General features: G+C 40.6%; 1 protein-coding gene across 5 annotated transcripts in view; it reads right to left on the bottom strand.

Annotated features, from left to right (window-relative positions):
- The window catches only part of TJP2 (tight junction protein 2), a 389,609-nt gene that overhangs the window by 264,768 nt on the left and 104,435 nt on the right, over positions 1-20,406 (bottom strand). For all 5 annotated transcript variants that reach the window (XM_078862279.1, XM_078862275.1, XM_078862278.1 and 2 more), the window contains one exon: positions 5,676-5,729. In XM_078862279.1, coding sequence (XP_078718405.1) covers positions 5,676-5,729 — 54 coding nt within the window. The remainder of the gene's footprint in view (positions 1-5,675; positions 5,730-20,406) is intronic.

The following is a 20,406-nucleotide window of genomic DNA, read 5'->3' as shown; positions in this document are numbered from 1 at the left end:
TATTCTGCCATCGCGCTTAATCGCTTTTGACACAGTCGCACACGGTAATGCATTTGCGTGTGTCTTTGTTTTGCGTAAAAATAGATTTTACAAAAGATTCACGGCAGCCTGCTTAAACTTGAACAAATTTAAATTGACACGTAATTCATTTAATATTTCATTGAGCTTCATTTCCGAGTTGAACATTTTGTTTCAATTAACATTACTTACTTTTTTCAACCACTTAAACCATCATTGTGGGTTATAATTTGAAGCATCAGCAAACTTTAACTTTTGAAATTAGTAGCCATTCATTTCCATTAATGTTTCAACCGCTAATGCATATACTGCATGTGAAATATCATACAATGTATGTGCAAGAAAACCTGAACAACACTATTGCAAAACTATGTGAACTTGCATAAATGTTGCTCCCTCTGACCCTAGCTCTATTATAAGACGTGTTTATGTTTATTATCTTTTTGCAAGATGTGGAAAAATACTAGCCAATGCTCAAGAACTGCCAAAAGTTGCAAGCCATACAATGTCCTGGGCAGGCAAGCTAAATCTTTTGGACTTCTCGTTGGCAATGCACATGCAAACAGTGGGAATGCACATGCAAATTGCTCTAGGGTTACATGTCCAGGGTGTGGCCACCAGAGCGATGCCTGCCTGCATCATGTGCTTGGTCGCATTTGCCACGTGGCATGACTGACTAATGCTTGTGATGTGAAACTGCCTTGGGATCATTGATGACCCAATCACATGCATCACGTGACCCAAGCGCACGCATCATATGACCCTCACCGCGTCCGTCATTTGTGCCTGTTCAGAGAAATACCCCAGAGGTCGCAACCGGGTACCCGATACCCGTACCCTACCCGATACCCGGCTACCCGTACCCGGCCGGGTACGAGTACGGGTACCCGTTTGCGACCCTGGTGCGGCCGGGTACAGGTAGGCCGTGAGTCACTGGTGAGTAACCGTTTGTCACTCATTTCCCAACGTCTTGTCTCTTCTCACAATACAAGTTCCTAGAATAAACCCATCCACGCCTGCAACATGGCTTCATCCCAGAGGTCGCAATCGGGTACCCGATACCCGTACCCTACCCGATACCCTGCCGGGTACGGGTAGCCGGGTATCGGGTAGGGTACAGGTACCCGTTTGCGACCCTGGTGCGGCCGGGTACGGGTAAGGAATCAAAACCCGTTTGCGACCTCTGAGATAACCTGAGTGATTCTGTGTAATGTGTGTTTCTATATAAGGGCACCATGGTGGCAAGATGCTAACTACCTCGCCCGGTATATCATTGGTCGTGGGTTTAATCCCGACCCTGACGCCTGTATATGTGGAGTTTGCATGTTCTCCCTGAGGTCGTGTGGATTTTTTGCCAGGTCTTCCGGTTTTTCCCTCCACATTTAAAAACATGCATTGAGAGTATTTGGCTGCTATAAATTTCCATTTCCACGTGATAAGCCACTTCGTTGGGCAATCATTTGTGGCCAGGTCGCTTCTGAAAAAGACCTGTATAGCTCAGTGGGCCTTACCTGGTAAAATAAAAGGGAGATTAAAGTAGGTTAGGTAATCATGTACACAAGTTGAAATGGCTTAATAGATTTCCTTCAGAAACAGGAAATATATATATATTTAAAACAACAGATATGAATAATTTCCTTAATAGCAATATAAACTAATATAACGCGTTAAAAAAGCAATCTATGGGGAACATAATCTTGGCACGTGACAAAAGCAAGCTGGTTCGATCCTTTTCATAATATTTTGCCCTGGTGAAAAATTCTAAAGGTGCCATTATACTAACCAATTAATAAATTGGCACACATGCTGATGTGAACATATTAAGATGATGTCAGCACCTCTCCTCCTATCTCACTGCACTCCCTAACCTCCTACCCGAACCCAATCAATCCAAACAAAGCCAAGTATACATCAAAGCAGAAGGAGTGCCAACACTATGATCCTTTCCATGCATAAGAAACATCACGATGAAAACATCAAGATTGTGTGCTGTGGAAAGCTACGTGTATATGTGTGTGACAAGAAGGGAAAGGTAGTGTAGTGGCTAGTGCACCGCGCTTCAAACTCAGCGTAGATCAATTTCCGTTCATGGCCAACATCGGTGATGAATGTCTGAACCTGTCCTGAGCAGCCCCCGTTCAGTAAACTCAACCTTAAATGTGTACTTGGAGTGTAAACGTCAGCACTGGGGAGACTAAGGCGGCTAGGCGTGGTGATGGTCACCCGCCTCCTTGTGTGCTGTGCCGGCTTTAATAGGTGCTCATTAACAGCACCTTCCCCACCAGTCTGTCAAAGGCTATATGGGGGATCTCTGTCTTTGTAATGAGAAGGGAGCGGTAGTGTAGTAGTTTGTGCACTGTGTTACAAATCCACCGATTCGAGTTGGATTCCCACTCACAGCCCATATCGGCAACATTTATATCTGAACTGGTCCTGGGCCTTCCCTAGGTCGACTCAGCCTTATATTAGTATCTAAAGCAGAGTGGAAACATCAGCACTGGGAAGATGAAGGTAGCCGGGAGTGGTTCTGCCCACCCACCCCTCATGTGCTGTGTCAACCTTCATTGGTGCTCGATTGCAGCACTTGTCCCAATAGTCTGTAAAGGTTATACAGGGGAGGGGGGTCTTTTGGCAATTTGCCTTTGTGATGAGAGGGCTGGATTCTTACTGGAAAAGTTTTCAATGAAAACACACCTGGGCAGTGATGCTTTCATCACCAGTTTTTTACACTCTGACCATATGTGGTCACGTCAAACACCCAATGCAGCCAAAGATCAAGCAAACACGCACTGGAGGAATTGTTTATCATCTGTAGCCTTTGTAGTTGATCGAACCAGTGCTTTTCACGGACACTTTTTATTGATGGCCATGACTTTTCCAGTGCTGCCATTGGTAGGACCCAAGTTTCCCAGGCCTCTGGTTGTATGCAAATTAGCCCTCGGAGAGGCTCACAACAGGTATATCAATTACCACTGAATTGCATGGTCAGGAATAACCCCAGGTCTTTTGGGAAGAAGGTGCAATTTGCAAACTATCATACCAGAACATTCGTGCTCACACACTAGATGCATTATATATGCTGTATAAACATCAATATTCATTAAGTATATTGGATATCGCTGTTTGAATTAAATTTTTTATAATAATAAAATTATTAACACCTGTATGAAACCTCTATATTCTGTATTAGATATTTTCTGATCTGAGAATCCTTTGTTCTTACCGAAAGAACCACGGAACATTAATTCCTGCAGTCACGGAAGTTTTAAGGCAAAATGTAATCCTTTTTTGTTCTCTACAGGATATTTCTATTATGAGCCCAAACGCAATCATGGAATGGTAATGAAATACATAAATCTATTTTCATTCTGTGTTTCTACATAGAATTAAAATGTTTTTGCCTGTCAGCATATTGGCTTTCCAGACTTTTTAAAGTAACAGCATAATAAGGAAGGACAATTCTAGATTTGAAGCTTTCATGACTGCAAGGATCCATACTCTTTGGTTTTTTCGGTAAAGTCACGTAGGTTAAAAACGGAAAACGAAAACAAATAAATTAAATCACGACGTTTTGGAGGCAACACAAGCCCCCGTCTTCAGGTGGAACAGTCATAGAAAAATTACTGTATCAAGATAGGACAAACAAAAACTTCACAACATGTTTGAAGTGAATGGATATTTTAAAATGTGCTCCCTCCCTGGTAGCACATTTGAATGTTGGCCTGAGGTTTGTGGCCTGTATATATCTTTAAATTAAATATTTAACCACGATGAATTTATATTCACAGAGTAATAATGACAATAAATCAGTCAAAATGTCAACAATTGTAGGTCTGAAGGAAATCACCATGAATTACCATAAAAGGCTTTTAGGCCGATGAAAAGCCTCCAAAATAAATCACTTGAGGTATTTAACAATGTATATACAATATATCGACAAGTGCATTGAGGCAACATAGCTCATGCTCAACATATTGCAAATGCATGTTTGTTTATATGGGTGAATGTAACAACATTGTGTGAACAATTAATGCAATATTATATTCAATGTCACATTACTTGCTTACAGCCAATATACATACTGAAGCTACACATTTGTTTGAACAAATGCCTTGCACAGGCCACGTTCCAAAAATGCCTTATGTATATTAGCAACAGGCTATGAGGAGATGAAATGTTTTTGAACTCAACCACAGTGTGGCCAAAATTCCCAGGGCCCAGTGAACCATGCATAATCTGTTTCCATTTGACAGTCTACTAACGAGGCACAGTTAGCAATTAGGTGTAAGAGCACATTCTGCAATTACTGTCAATGAGTGGGAGTTGCAAATATTAAGTTGGTCAACCACGGTTACATCTAAAATTATAATAACGTGAACAATATAACTAAAATTATATATTATGTAGAGACGATGCAAATGGATATTCTGTTTCCACAGTAAGTTAAAGTAAATTTGTTAATCAACGTAAGTTGCTCATGATTTAGTTTTAAACAGTTTTTTACTTCCTGTCATCAATGTGGAGGTTTTAAATGGACTTAATACAAATTTCCAACTCTTAATCCAATAAAAACCACGTTAAACACAAGCTAGAATAACTGCCTTGGTACATTTAAAATATAATAGGATGAAATATATAGTTTACAACATTTACACATTGCCTTGGTGACAATTTTAAAAGTGAACAGACTTTGAAAAATAAATCAATACTTTTGGCTCAATTGAAAAAATATATATTTAAGATAAATGGCCATATCGTATCTACTTGGCATTAAGACTGGAAAACACTGGATCATTGCAAGTTTGATGTAACTGCAGTTACTCTGAAAGCAAAAGGTCTAAGCTGTAGTTGGTAAAATGTAACTTTATGGCAAGGGGTCTCCTGTGGTGAGACCAATGGTCTAAGATTCTGAGTTCAATTACAAAATGTTTATACAAAATAAAATCCCATCCTACATTATTTGCATACCTGTAAATAGGCTCAGGAGTTTTTTTTTTATCTATTGAGTATTTCTGGCTTCATTTGTCAAATGCCTTGTGTAAATTAACTACATACTATATATGCATGCGCCTATGAAATATTTTTGTAAATTTATTTCGCATTCTTGAAATTGGTCTAGCTAAGTGAAAATACTTAAAAGGGGTGAAGGGGGAGGGTGGGGGAACTCGCTACGTAAAATTGTCTTTGTGCTGATAAAACTCTGCTATGCAAATCTGCCTTTGCTCAGTCATACACCATTCATCCTCCCCATAACTACAACGAAATCAGCGAAGGCTAAATGATGGATAAATATGCATACCATTCTAGATTCTCAAGATCGATGATGGCTAAACCCTAATTGATCATTAGTGTACGGTCAGTATACTGTAGTTTTTTAATGTACATGGTAGTCCAGCTGTCTTGTGACCCCCAATATGATTTTACTTTGCATAATTATTTTTCTGTTTTAAATAAACCTTCATTCAAAATATTACGTTTTTGACAGTTAAATGGGGGTCACAAGACATATCAACCACCCTGTACAATATTTTCTAAGTAAACCACTGTACTGTATAATGAATTACATTGGATAGAGATACATTTTTTTAACTAGAATTAAGTTCCCATTAGAACGTATGTCCATATACTATGATTTTAAATGTAGCGCGAGTTCTTACCTTATTAAGGGTTACTGTGTGCTGCTCCCATATCGTCTCCTCCATGGTGCCAGCCTGCCACAAACAAAACAAAATCACAACATGAGCCTGACGCAGCCATAAATATGCCACCATAAGTAGGACTCTAAAGCAGTAAATCAGGCTTTTGACAAGCCATCATTAGACCCATTTTATAGCTGTTATGCTAATAAACGAACAGGGTTAGCAGCAACACTACCACGGGAGTCTGTTGTGTCTTGGAACCAATTGGTGCTATAGGAGTTTCGGGTCTTAACTGCCAACGTTCTCTTTTCACAGCCAATCGGACCGCTTGTAACATTTATTGGGCTAATGGCTGTCACAAAAGGCCATTTTACAAATGTCCATTGCATATTGCGGCACTCTTAATAACACAGTTTTGAGCATCATGAAGCTATTCAAAGACCATATAACATTGTAAAACCACAATAAAAAGAGACAAGCATACATAAGTGACCCTAGTTTTTCAAATATAAAAACAATCATCAAGCAGGCTTAAGCAACACGCAGTGGTGAGATGCAAACGCTGTAGAGTATTGCAACTTTCATCCCACTTAACATAGAAATGTGTTTTCCCACTTTGAGATGATGTTAACATATTGAATTTGCCTAAAGTATTCTCAGAATGCAATGCTGCTATTAAGCAGCACTCAACAAAAGAATACCAAATACACATGCTAATAATACATGTAGATACATTGCTATCGGGAGTCGCTTTAAAAAACAACTATTCAATTGTATAATATTGCTTCAGAAAAATAGTGACTTGTTTTATCACACATCTTGTATTGGCCTTACTAAGTAGTTAAGGCCAGCCAGAGCCGTATCATCTCACCAACAAAAAGCCTGGTTGGAGTTGTTAATTCATATGATGTTACGTGCTCTTTAAAGAATGAGTCTTTGAAGTCATTCCAAAACCTCAAAGCGATCACTTTGTTTTTTTCCACATGTACTGCTGAGAAAGCAAGCTTTCGCATTCATCTGCAAGAATATTTTTTTTAAGAGATGCTTTAACTCGCTCTGCCAGCACAGTCATTGTGAATACAAATGTATAAATTAAAAAAATATCCCATCATGTGATCAACATTTAATAGTATGCAGTTGGCCTACATAACAATCGAAATAAGGCAGCAACTCAAGTTGAAAGCATACACCCAAGGCAGCAACATCGTTGCATCTGCCGTACAACCTCAAATCAAGCAGTCCCTACAGGAAGAAAAAAAATCCCTACGCAAACTCCATTTTCCATTCTAAGCTCTGGAAAGCGAGTGTCAATCTGCTGCAGCCAGGGGGCTCCTGGTCACCCCCTTGGCCTCCTACACCGAATGGACAACTTAGGATGGTCAACAAAAGAGAAGTGAGCCACACGGCCAAAATGCCAGTGAGTGAGCCCAAATCATGCAGACAGCAAGCCTCATCTTACCTCCGCAGTCTACAACTCTGGTTTATACACAAAGTGTATAACACTCCAATTGAAGAGACTTTGTAATAATGCAATAATTAAGGTGCATCCTCAATGAGGACCTCAGGTCTCAGCCCATGAAAAAAAAGCAGGAAGCACAATAATCTTGAAATGCGTATTTGTTTATTATTTCTAATTACATATCAGCAGCGCCAAACACTACAGGTCAGTCAGAGTCACATTGCTATTCCTAAATCCATACCTCTATTACTCTGCACAACATTACCAAGTTAGTTGAATCTATCCATGACCTCTAAATTGTTGCATCACATACAGAAATACCGTACATCATCCAAATGGTCATTTAAAACCTGGATTAGTTTTTTTTGTCTCAAAACATATGTAACCCTTCACCTCCTCGACAAGAATCTGGAGGAATAGCAAACATAAAATTACATCCAACAACAAGAAAGCTGGGTGGTCCAGGAGGCTGGTGAGGGTGGGGAGGGGCTGGGTGGGGAGGGTGGGGCTGGGTGGGGGGTGGGAGGGTGGGACTGGGTGGGGAGGGGCTGGTCACCCCGTGGTGCCCTTATAAAACTCAACGTTTAACCGACTCACGCCGGCTTTTGCCCGCCCTCACAGTCGGGCATATTTGCGGAATACACCAAGCTGCCGTTGACCCTGGCCATTGACCGAGCAACCCAACGTTCCTACCAGCTCCCTCCGCAGGACAATGTGTTGCCTTTGCCTCACCACTGAAGGCCGCATAAACCCGAAGCACAAACAAAGATGCATTGCACTAAATGTTCACGCCTGTGATGAGTGCACACGGGAGAAGAGTGAAAATTAACTGAGTAAATGAAATGTTAGTCTGAAAATGTATTCCTGCTTCCTCGGGTAAGAGGGATACTGTTATATAATGTATGTGTTTTAAATATATATATGCATACTTCCTCACACGTACGATGCATTTTTCATTAAAAAGTGCTATATGAATATTTTTGTAAACAAATGTAAATTATTAAATAATCACACAACCGGTGAATTTTTTGCTTATTAAATAAATGTCTTATCCATGAGTTAATTATTCACGTGAACTCTTACATACAGGATCAAAAGTGATGGCGACACCTTTGGGGGGGGGCTTCATCCAGCAGAAGATTGAGCATGGTTGGCGATGATGATAATGATGAAGATATTTTAGAGGAACATACTTTGGGCACTCGCCGAATATAGCAGAGGTCTTAAGTGGGTAGCAAAATGGCAGAAGAGATGCCATCTTGCAGACAGATGTCGGCAGATGTTAGCAATGTAACATGTCCATGTCAATTATGTCACGTGTTTATTTGGGCAGAAACTTGGCAATGCTCTAAGGGAACCTATATAATTTACTATTATTTTTTGTCTTTTTTCTAAATTATATTCCGCTGGATCTATTTTCAGATCATAATACATATCTTCACAGAGATTCAACAAAGCACAGCACTGTACTGTAACATAAAACATAACATTCATGGAAGATTACATAGTGAAATTACAGGTTTCTTATACCAGTGAAGTCTAATCCACAAGGGCAGAACTAGTTCTTAATAGACATTAGCCTGCATATGTTCTGCTATGAAATGAAATTAAAAGTAAAAACACGTAGGCTTTCGCGACCAATATTATTCATAATAAACGTTTTTGGGTTACATCACGTTATTTATAAATGTGTCGTAACCCTCCACCACTCGACACGGCCAATCAGTAAAAAAGTGTTCAACACACCGTTGGGCTAAAGTAGTGAACTATTTGTCTTTTGTCAACGTGACACCTTTTTACTGATTGGCCGTGTCGGGTGGTTGAGGGTTACGACACATTTATAATTTACGCGATCTAACCCAAACACGTTTATTATGAAAAGTAAAAACAAAGAACTGAAAAAAATGCCATAAAAAATCTTCTTTTTAAAAACACATTCTTTTCCTATGCACACAAGCGCAAAGGCAAATAGAAACACATGTGCATACGGAGCTAGGAAAATAACATTTGCACGAGGTGGTCATTCTGGCAAATCATAAAAGCACAGCAGGCAACCAGACCTGCATGGACAACATACTTTCGAACTCAAAGTTTGGAATGCCGATTTTTTTTAAGGCTTTGTCTGAATAACAAACCAGTGTAGTCATAATCATGCATGCAGCCTTGCATATGTTTAGCTTATCGATTATTTAAACGCACTTTGTAAACTGTTACCAGGGTAGTAAGACACTGTGGTGTTCATGCCTGATCAATCTTAACTTCACTCAAGTGTCGCTGGGTGTACATATCACCGGCGTAACAGTGTCTGCAGAGTGGCCTGTGTACTTAGATCCCATAAATCCAGCTTCAATGAGCTCTGTTTAAACTCAAATCGCATTGATCCAAGCTGTGAGCTGCTGCGGGCAGGCTGTACCGACTGGATTATGCTTACGCCACCACAAGCTCTACACTTTCCGCAAGTTTGTTACGGAGTTTTCTAGCGCAGCAGCAGCGGCAGCACTGCGTCAGCTTTGTAGGCGTTTGAAGATCGCATGTCAAAGAGCCAAAGTTGCGGATGAAGCACTCTGCGACTTGAAAACAACCGCACATAGTCGGATCTGTTCTTTATTTAATAAGGCATTCTCCTTTGGAGCAACGGCACAATGCCATAAACACCTTGGGATCGCATGCATTCTGGTCCATTCAGCGTGGCGTTTCTTTCCACCCTTGCAACTGTTCAAAAGGAAACGAAGGAATGGAGGGATGTGAAAGGCACTTCACAAGCTGTGCGGCAAAATGTTCCTCTTCGCCGGGTGACAATTTGAGTTTGGAATCATTGCATTCGTGCTTTCGTTTAAATTGTTTCTCGTCGCGTGGTTCCATCTGGTTTGTTGTACAGTTTGGGTCACTACATTAGACTCACATTAGCATATCACGTGTATAAACTGTAATTTGAATGAATCATAACTATCAATTCTAACGATGCTTGTGTCATGATCTTAATAATTAAGCAAATCAGTCAATTAATTAATAAATGCGTCGTTACATGCCTAAGATGTAAGATCATGGCACATCACATGTAAATCATGAAGAACGATTGCTTGGTGTGATGCTGCATTGCCTCTGCTCCAGCAACTTGCGAGACAGAATTTGTCTGGTTGCAGAGATTACGTCACCACGTGTGAGAAAGCCCCCGCAGAGCAGTACTGCAAGTAGGTTGCTGATGCATCAGTGCCATTGCCCTCCCTGCTCCCCTTCAGGCCTGTAAGCTGCCCCCTACCTCCCCCACTCCCCCCACCAACTCATATAAACTCAGCAATTTTGTTAATTTTACCGGTTAAGGCCCACTCTAAGCTGTATAGCTCTTTTTCAGAAGAGACCTGGCCACAATTGAGAGCTCAACAAAGTGGCTTATCACGTGGCAAAATCCACACAACCACGGTGAGAACATCCAAACTACAAATATACAGGCGTCAGGGTCGGGATCGAACCCACGACCTCCGGTGAGGTAGTTAACATCTCACAACTACCCACTGATATTAGCCGTGACCGGGAATCAGACTAAAGTCACCAGGTTCATAACACTAACCACTGTGACATTCACCCAATTAAGCATAATTATTGCTTTTAATCAGCGTAATGCAATTGTCCTATACGTTGCATCACGTAATCCTTTTGTATTGCGTTTCGTTATTATTTTAAAGACTGTGGATATATTGTTGACCAAAAAAACCGACTCTAGCTGATTTACAGTCTGCCTGCTTGACACAGATAATTTGAAACAGATGATCTAAGGACGAACAGAGTTTAGCTCGTGAGCTTAAGGATACCACTGGAGACACATGAGCAATGTGTGTGTTTGCCCTCTAGCATCCACAGAATTTAAAGCGCTGACTGAGGGCTGTTATTGGCCAGTTGGTGATACAGTGACACCGCTGGTGTGTTGAGAATGTGGCCTCAGACACACGGGCGACCATTTCCATCAATACACCGACTCAGCGGACATCACCGCTGCGCACAAACAGGCGCAGAGGTTTACCATTCAATCAATCTTCGTATTTAAAGACGATTTTTTTTCTTATTCAAATGAGGTAATGATTTACGTGAAAGAGGTGCAGCTAATATTTTTTTCGTGTAAATAATGTTCCAAGTTTGTGTTTTTACGCAATGCTAGCTGCGTGGAATGGGTATTTTTTTCATTGTACATGATGCAAGATCTTTCACATCGTAAATCGCGATGATGATCATCATCAACTGCTCCATATCTACCGCTCGTTAAAGGTCTCCCTTTATTGTCACCATCCCTCACAATTGTAAATGTTGTGGGTTTACTCTTTAACACACCAGTGTGCTGAACTAGTAATAAATTGGCATGTTTTGTTTACGTGACAAGCCTTACTAATTGGCTGTGTCAGGTGGTGGCAAGTTTAATGACACGTTGAAAACAACGCGATCTAACCCAAAAAACTCTATTATGGACCTCACAGCCCATCTCGCATCTTGCGCACGAACTGATCTCGTGGCTCACAAAAGTGGCCTCCCGAGGACACGGGTGGCACATTCGTTTCTTTTGGATGGCCATTCCATCGCTGGCTGCTCTCATCTACTTCCAATACAAACATCTACGAGTGCTGTGCGGCACAGCAGGGGTAGGGGGAGAGAGTTGTGAGAGCCACACAGCAGGCCAAGGGGGTTTTGCTGCGTTGACGCAGATTTGTGAAACTCCCAAACCTGCCGGTGAGGACACGGCAGTTCAGCAAACCTGGGTTTGCGTGAATCTGTCCAGGATGGACGCTGTCAAGTGTAGTCGTCTTGACGTGCGCATGTGGGTTTTCTCCAGACACCCCCGTTTTCTCCCACAACCTGCGATGAGCATGGTTGGCTACAAACGGTGTGAAAGACGTTCAAGCATACGTACGTACATACGTACAACATCAGAAGCAGCATCAACAGAATAGTGGTGTTCATCATGATTACGTTCATCATAAGTATCGGCAGTAGCATCAGCATGGTAGGCACCTTCATCATTTTGGCATTCTTTAATCCATGAGAAAGAGCAGATAGCGGGATTAATTTAGCACCCACGATAACCACTTGAGGTGTTCCTCCTATCCAATAATAATTGGGAATAAAACAATCAACCTGCAGTAATAACAGGATGAGTTTTTTTCGCAGATGGAGACACAGCCACGTGTAATAGAATTAATGCATACGAGGTTTGTGAATAAGAGTTTCACTCTACACATATAAAGTACTCCCATTTTTTTTACCCAGAAGGCTAACAATCATGAAGTACATGGCTCGGCTATAAGCATGATGTAGAAATAACCAATGCTAAATTTGAGATGTTTCCACTGGGAAACATCAAACTATATAATTACATATTTACTTCATCTTGTTGCAAACCACATTAAGGTTTGTGCCCTCAGCACATTTGTTTGAGCAGTTTTAATTTAAACTCAACTGTGTTATGCCTACTGAGCCAAGACTAAATATCAGTGTACTTAAAAACATTGAATACATACCTTTAAGAACAACATGTGGATGGATTTATTTCATATGAAAATACAGTGCTTCCCCATAGCTCGTTCGTATGAGTCACGAACATAATAATTTGTTTCATGTTTAAGGCCTAGATTGTAAAGGCATGCCACATAACCGTGTCTTCTTGATGCTGTTTTCTGAGCAAAGTTTGGAAACAATTAAAAGTAATTATGTTCCAAAAGATTATTCATGGAATGTCTGCTCGTATATTTGTATACGTTTGATAGATGGTGGATTATCCATATTTTCATTGCATTACAATTATGTCAGTCTGAACGCTTTAGAACATCTCCTGCCTTCATTTACTTCAATTAAATCACGGTGCAGGAAATGTATTTTAGAAATATCTCTGGAATATGCCTCCGTTGAACCAAGTTCTTCAATCGAAAAAGAAGGTGAAGTCCAAGCGAGATCAAGACGGGTGTATTTTCACACTGCCGCAGTGTCACCTGATCCCTTCCTAGCAGCTGAAGCGGATGTGTGTGCTTTTTGGCAAAAGATAAGGGAAGGTGTTCGTCCCACAGAAAGCATACAGGATCAGGATGGTAGTGGGCAGTTATGTGGTCTCGATAAAATCCTATCGAATTATTTTGTAACTCATGGCAGAAATGAGTGACACTCAGGATGCTGGCCTTGCCGTGTTTCCTGCTAGAACAATGAGATCCGGGTCACAAGTACAACGTCATTGTGGATTCACCTATCCTGGGAGACAGAGACAGGGCCTGACCTCGACAAGGGAGGTGGCCTCTGGGATACCCGGAGTCTGAGATCTAGTTGGACTTGGACACAAGTCTTGAGCGGCTGGACAGTAATGCTGCGAGAGAAGTGGCCGAGAGAAGAAAGGTGAAAAAAAGAAGCGTCCTGGAGCTCATAAGATTTAATTTGGTACTCTTAGGGCATCCCAGGATATTGTGCAAGGGACATGGGTGCTGATTCCCTCCTGCAACACCATGACAGTAGCGATGCTCAGGTATCAGGGTTCGTGGGCAGAGGCACATTGGGTCTTCCTGACGGCCAAGTATCTGAAGGAGACCCAAAGCTTCTGGGGGGCAATGGAGAGGGTCGCGCTGAGCATCACACAACCCAGCAGCACGTTTAAATTAGGGGGGCGGGGCTTGATCAAAACGTCGTAGTTTTTTGTTATTTTATTTGAACCTATCTACGTGACTTTACCGAAAGACCCAAAGAATAAGCATTTGTATGTTTTTTTCTTCATATTATGGTTTTTGGCATGGATGCAGTTAGGACATGACTTCTAATGTTGAAGAACGTGTTGATGGTCACTGAGCGGCAATCAGTATATTTAGTAGACAGTGGCTGAGCTATGTTTCATTGAATTATGTCAGTATGAATGCTTTCGCAAATCCTCAGGCTTTAGATATTTCTATCGACTCATCGTGTGGGAAATTTATTTCAAAGGGCTCTGAAACGCATATTCAAAATTAGTCACAGTATCTCAACGACTGTCCAAGTTTGTAAGCTGCTCTATAACCAGGGATACAAGGAATTTTGCATGAGGATTAGGGATATATTGTTGAGATTAGGTCTGGTTTTGAAATAAAAAACAACACTTTACCATGTGGCCCTACCAAAGTGAAGTCTCTTCTATTTTTACGTTCAGAAATAATCTACTCTTGTGTTAATACATGGTAGGCCCCATTCCATGAAATGACAACATTTATCCATTCCTATCAATCTGGATTGATAAGAAGCTCAGCATTCGATGCTAGCTCAGCTTAATGGCTTAACATTTTACCAGACACAAGCACATTGTAATACTGCAATCTTACCGTAATGGCATGCCTCGCTATAAATTAGAATGCTATTTAATTAAGACGAACTTTAATATAATCAATCTGCATAAAATCAATGATGGAAAATGAACCCTGCCTAACCTAATTTAAGGTTTCTCAAATAACACATAGACGGGGTGAATCCTTACACACTTGGCAGGATGCCAGACTCTTTGTCTTTGACATGCACTGCATACTGGTAAGCATTGACATACCACTTGATTGTAATGTCCATTGTCGGAGAGCTGTGTAAAAAGTGCTGAAGACTCGTATAGTCGGGGATAGACAGTCTTTAACAAAGCAAGGGGTAACTCTACCTAAAGATCAGCAAACAGAGGCTACGGTTTCCAATTCTAACACGTATATATGCATGTATGTTGAACTTCCTTCGCGCCTTGTGTAGTCAACCGTGTTAATTGGTGTGGGGGGGGAAGGACAAACTAAATGCAAAAAGCAGTTTTAAGAAATGAGTTTTTAATCTAGATTTAAAAGTGTGGAGCTGCAGTGACTTCCTAATATCGGAAGCGATTCAGCTTACAAATGCTAGGTGTGTCACCACGCTTCTGCTGTACAAATAGGATGCGATTTGATAAGATGATTCTTCATGTAGCTTAAAGACTGATGTAACAAACGTTGGAACAGACTTCATTGTCCACTTTAAAAGTTATGATCATGATAAGAATGTCTTATTTACTACCATACGTCATCGTTATTACGAGCCAAGAATGTCTGTGTGTCCCGCGCGTGACGTCACTCCACATGCCGCACCCCCCCCCCCCCCGGGTCATTAATATTCATGAAAGTGAATTTAATAAATAATTATATGCAGCAACAGTGGATTTGGTGTCTTTTTTATTTCTTCAGCACTTGAGACAAAAGATAAGTCTAATTTATGCTTCTACATTATGGAATAATAGACATTTCTCGGTGATTTGCCAGATATTATGTCGATTTCCATTTTATTTGAACCTCAGCGACCGAAAGTAGAAGATAATCAAGTATCAGAGCAGTGAATTTGAACAAATTGAAGGTCAGTTATATACAGTGCTACAGTGACATGAAGTGAGGTGTTTTATGACTTCGTTTTGTGCAAGATTCACTGCCATTAATACAGTGCTACAGTGAACTGCAGTGAAGTGTTTGATGAAATACTTTTGTGCAAGATTCACTGCCATTAAATTTACACAAAATAGAATTATACTCTGCTCAATTTTTTCGTAAATATTACAGCTTCCGTCCTAGGACGGGAAAAAAAGATAGTCATTTATATTGTGCTTCATAGAGTTAGAAATATTGGCCACAGTGTAAATATATCACGTCAGCTGAGCAAGTTAAGCAGTAATCAAGAACCATACATTTTCATCCAGATACAAATTGTCCAATACAAAACATACTTTAATAATGCACTATATCGTAATTATAATAAATAAAATGATCCTTTCCTTTCATTTCCAGTGAAAGCCATCGCATATCCTATTTGCTTACAGATTCATGATGAATGTAGAAAATAAAAGTCTAGAGCTTGGTCTTAAGCTCATTGACAATGGAGCTTCTCAATTGCCCTAATTATCACAATTATAACTGCTATGTATCTGCAAAACAAATTGGAGAGAGAGCAGAGTTACATTCATCCCCAAAACTTTCCCTAAGTGAAAATACAGAATTACGGCCCTTTTGATGCAAGCTCCCAATAGAAAGATGATTTGTATTACAGCTGGGGGAGGCATTTAGACGATGCTGCCGAGTAAATCAGATGCTTTGACACATTTCAAGGCTATATGGTTACACATTGTTTTCTTTTTAAAGGCAGCGCGCACATCTTGGGCACGGTGTCTTAAAATGGATGCATTGAAAGCATCATGTGATAAAGTAATTCTGCTGGTGACTCAGATGGCGATATGCACACACTGTACTTGTTTTCAAGGGTGTACGAGATCAATCTTTACTTGCAAAAAAACACAGACCACTGTAGCCGTTACCATTAAAATTAAGAGACCGTGTTGATGTGCGTGTCAAGTACTGGAATCATAATAGGAATACTGTGCTCTATTTTAGTTATAAAGGAATAATCAAGATGAATGGAATAGCACGTGCATTTAACCTTCGCGTTTTTAAGCCAGCATCTACTATAGTGTCAGGTGCCCTCCTCTTCTCTACCAATAACGTCCCCTTCTCTGTTTAGGCCAACTAATGAGCGTTTACATGTGGGAGGAAAGCAGAAAACCCATGCGTGCGAGGGTGAAACACTCTATCCCATACCGAGGGAACAGGTTGAGTCAACATTTTTCATGAACTGCATAACCCTTGACGAGCCAGCGTATTGGCACGTCGACACCCAAGGCAGGGGAGATTCACATCTCTGTGCGATCCACCAACCCTCGCCTCCACAGTGCTGGATCACAAGCGTGCATACCACCGCCTGAAATGTAACCAGTCGGTGTGTGAATGATTTGCTGAATTATATCCAGTGGGCAATTAAACCTGCCCCAAAAGTACTGATTTCTGCATCACACTGTACAGATACAGCTTAGAGTATGATGTAACTTTTCCATAATATGCACACGACATTGTTGTGAGTTTTAACAGTTCACAAACACACTCAACTGTCTCTAAACGTCTTCTTTTGTTCACAATGTCATTCAGTACAAGTGTATGTCTACATATATTTTAAAGTTTACCAAAGAATGTGTTTTCATCTGGAAAAGTCAGAAGAGAAACATGCTTAATCTTAGCGCCTATAACCTTTCCATGTAGATTGTACAGTGGAACGCAGCACACAGACGTTATGCCTCCAATGTATATCCAGTGTGATATATTTAGTTTGGGAATGAATGTCTCAAACCGGCGCACAATATGTGTGTGTGCAAGGAGTAAACTTCTGATATACGTACTATAAATACATAGGAGTGTATTAAAATGCATCGCGCAGCACGGATCGATACATACTATTTCAGTTCAGGAGCTTTTATTTTAGCAGGTGAGAGCTCATTGCAAAGCAAGCCTCTTTTCAGGACAGACCTTGCAGTTCTTTTTTTTACGAGCATAGATCCAGCTTATATAATCATGTCTTACAGGACTGTATGGCTTTTACAAACAAATATAAAAAAAAATACTAACAAGAGAGTACATACAAATTTAACACTAATGAGCCACTTCGAATAATTTAATATCTAAACCTTCGAAATAATCTCCACCTCATGTTTCAGTGTGTAAACAGCATAACATTCCGATGATATATTTTTGTTCACAGTTTTGCAGAAATGTTCATTGAAAATGGGAATTGGTGTTAGTGAGAAGCTGCTTTAGATAAAATGAGACTCCTTTTTTCCAAACCCCAGGCAAGACAGCAGAAACTATTGTTATCTGCTGACGTATTCTTCCTTTTATTTTCCTTTAAGCGCCAATCCTGAAAACGCTGAAGTCACCCTTTATCTGGATATGTTTATGGATAAAAGTAATATCAAGTAAACCGGAAGAAGTCACATGAAAGTGGTGACAAATTCATTCTATTTTCCACGTTCATCCACGGATAATGAAGGAGTCACTGTAAAGTGATCGTTCAGAAGCACTGAATTTATCTGTGTTTTTATCTGATTAGAGGGGGCCACACTGAACTATCGGCAAAATGTATCTAACCATGCAAACTTACAAGTACTCCTCACTTGCTCTTCCCAGCTGCTGCTGAAATGGCTTCACCACCTCCAAAATCAATCGATATGATAAAATATAAAACTTCCAGATGTCTCACCTTTGTGTCTCAGTCTTCTGTTTCTGTACAATTCAAAATTAAATTGCATTGTACATTTTCTGGAGCCTCCTCCCACTGGCCATCCATGCCGCTCTTAACAAGTCCAGACTCTAGGCCTTCCATTTCACCCCTGCCTGTCTTTTCTCTTTGAAATATAAGTGTATGACTATATATATAAACCTCCTCCTCAATGACGCACATTTCCCACGGTTTTGTACAGCAGTGTGATACGTGGTTGTATTCACAGGATCTATATATCCAAATTGTACGGTATTGTACCGAAGACTCAAAATGCATTGTGTAATTAATTTCAGCAGTACCTGCTAATACTGGGAGGTGTTATCAAGCATGTCATCTTATGAGTGGTGATGACAAAGCCTCAGTGACATCAATCAAAAGGGCAGGCCCTTGTGTAGCAGTGCCATTTCCGAAATTGCCTGGACAAAATTACTGTATTATTATTACATGACAATAATGGCCAATTCCCTGTGTTCTGTTTCCTAAGTCTCCATTGGAAAAAAACATTATGGATCTCATCTAAAAAAAGGAGATTGATTCACTTATTGATTAATTGAAGTACATCAAGATGCTGATTTAAAAATGGTAAAAAGGTCTCGTGTAATTTTGAACACAGAAAACCATTTGCATTTTTCACTGAACATATTGTTTTCCCCAACAGTGAAATACATCCAGTGGACTGCCAGTACATCCAAAAATGAAGGACATTCATCATGCAGATGGAACACACACCGATCACAGTAACACAATAACACAATTCCAGACAAACAAACAACCAATTAGTATTGAAAAACGTATGACATATTACTTGTTAAAATTCTATTTTTAGCAAGATATGGTTATGGGTTACATATGCAAATGTGCCTTTCTCGGTGATAAGACGTCTCTTGAAAGTGCAAATTAGTCTGCAAGTTAATGTCAGCTGGGCTCAAATTTTTACCAACACCTTAGCTGGCACCTATTTTGTTAATTATTTTGTACATTTTAAGCAGAATCCTATTTTTATATCTGTTAGCTTTTGGTTTCTTTGAAGTAAAATAATGAATGTAATGATTTATTACAATGCAACATCAAAATGACATCACTACGATTATAAGAAGCTTTAAGGGTATGCAATGCTCCAGTATATAAAAAAGGAAATGCAACAAATGATATAATCCCTTAAAACGTCCTATTTAAAAGTGACATTTTTCAGATGGCAAATTAATTTTAAAGTCGATGATGTAAAATGGAACTTAATCAACAGAGTAGCTTTAATTCAGAAAAATACTAGGTCTACTAATGATACAATAGTAAATAGTACAATGTGATTGCCTTAATCAATATGCATATGGGATATAGGATTGTAAATTCTTAACAGTGTATGTTACCACTATGGTATATTTCAAATGGAGCATCTTTGCCGGTTGGAAACATTTAGGCTGGCCTGCCTACGATCCATCCTGGGTTTAACCAGGCTGGATTGTGTGAGGAGCTCACAAATTCTTGAAAGATCTGGGCAAAGTCTGCGTTGGCTGGGTCATGTAGCCCGCATGCCCAGCCACCGCATGCCGAAACAGCTTTTGTTCGGCCAGATCGAGGGGGCTAAACGGGCACGGCACGGGCTAGAGAAGAGATGGAGTGATGTGGTACAAGAGGACGTGGAGCTGAGTGGACTTGCCGATGACTGGTACCAGCGGTGTCAAGATCGGCCTCTGTGGAGGAGGCTCGTGAAGAACGCTACTGGGCAGTTGGAGGCAGTCGCCCTCCAGCAACAACGGAGGGCGGAGGAGCGACGCTCACAACAACGAGCGGATCGCCGGGTGGCTAAAGCACAGCAAGTTGGCACAGTAGGGGGCACAGGTGGTGCATCAGCCAGTCATCTCGGTAATCTCAGTCAGTTGACCCGTGGCACCTGAGTCTGCCCCGTGACCTCCTGCCAGCGGGCGTTCGACACTTCACGTGGCCTCAAGGTGCACATGGCCTGGCACAAGCGTCGTGGTGACGTCACCGCCACTTAGTGGCGAATGGCGGTTGTCGTTGTTGTTATATTTCAGATAAAACAAATAATTAGGTAAAGTAAAACGCCAATATTAAGACTTGCACTTTTTAAAACTTATTTGGCTTACAAGTGAAAACTGTTATATTTATTGTCTCATACACCAATTGGAAATAGGGGCCAGCGTTGTTGGAGAAATGCTTATTTTTGAAATGTGTATATAGAAAGCT

This window comes from Lampetra fluviatilis, chromosome 13 (genome assembly GCF_964198595.1).
Source record: "Lampetra fluviatilis chromosome 13, kcLamFluv1.1, whole genome shotgun sequence".
In the NCBI taxonomy this organism is placed as follows: Eukaryota; Metazoa; Chordata; class Hyperoartia; order Petromyzontiformes; family Petromyzontidae; genus Lampetra; species Lampetra fluviatilis.
Note: the sequence above shows the minus strand (reverse complement) of the source record. Positions and strands in the feature narration are given on the sequence as shown.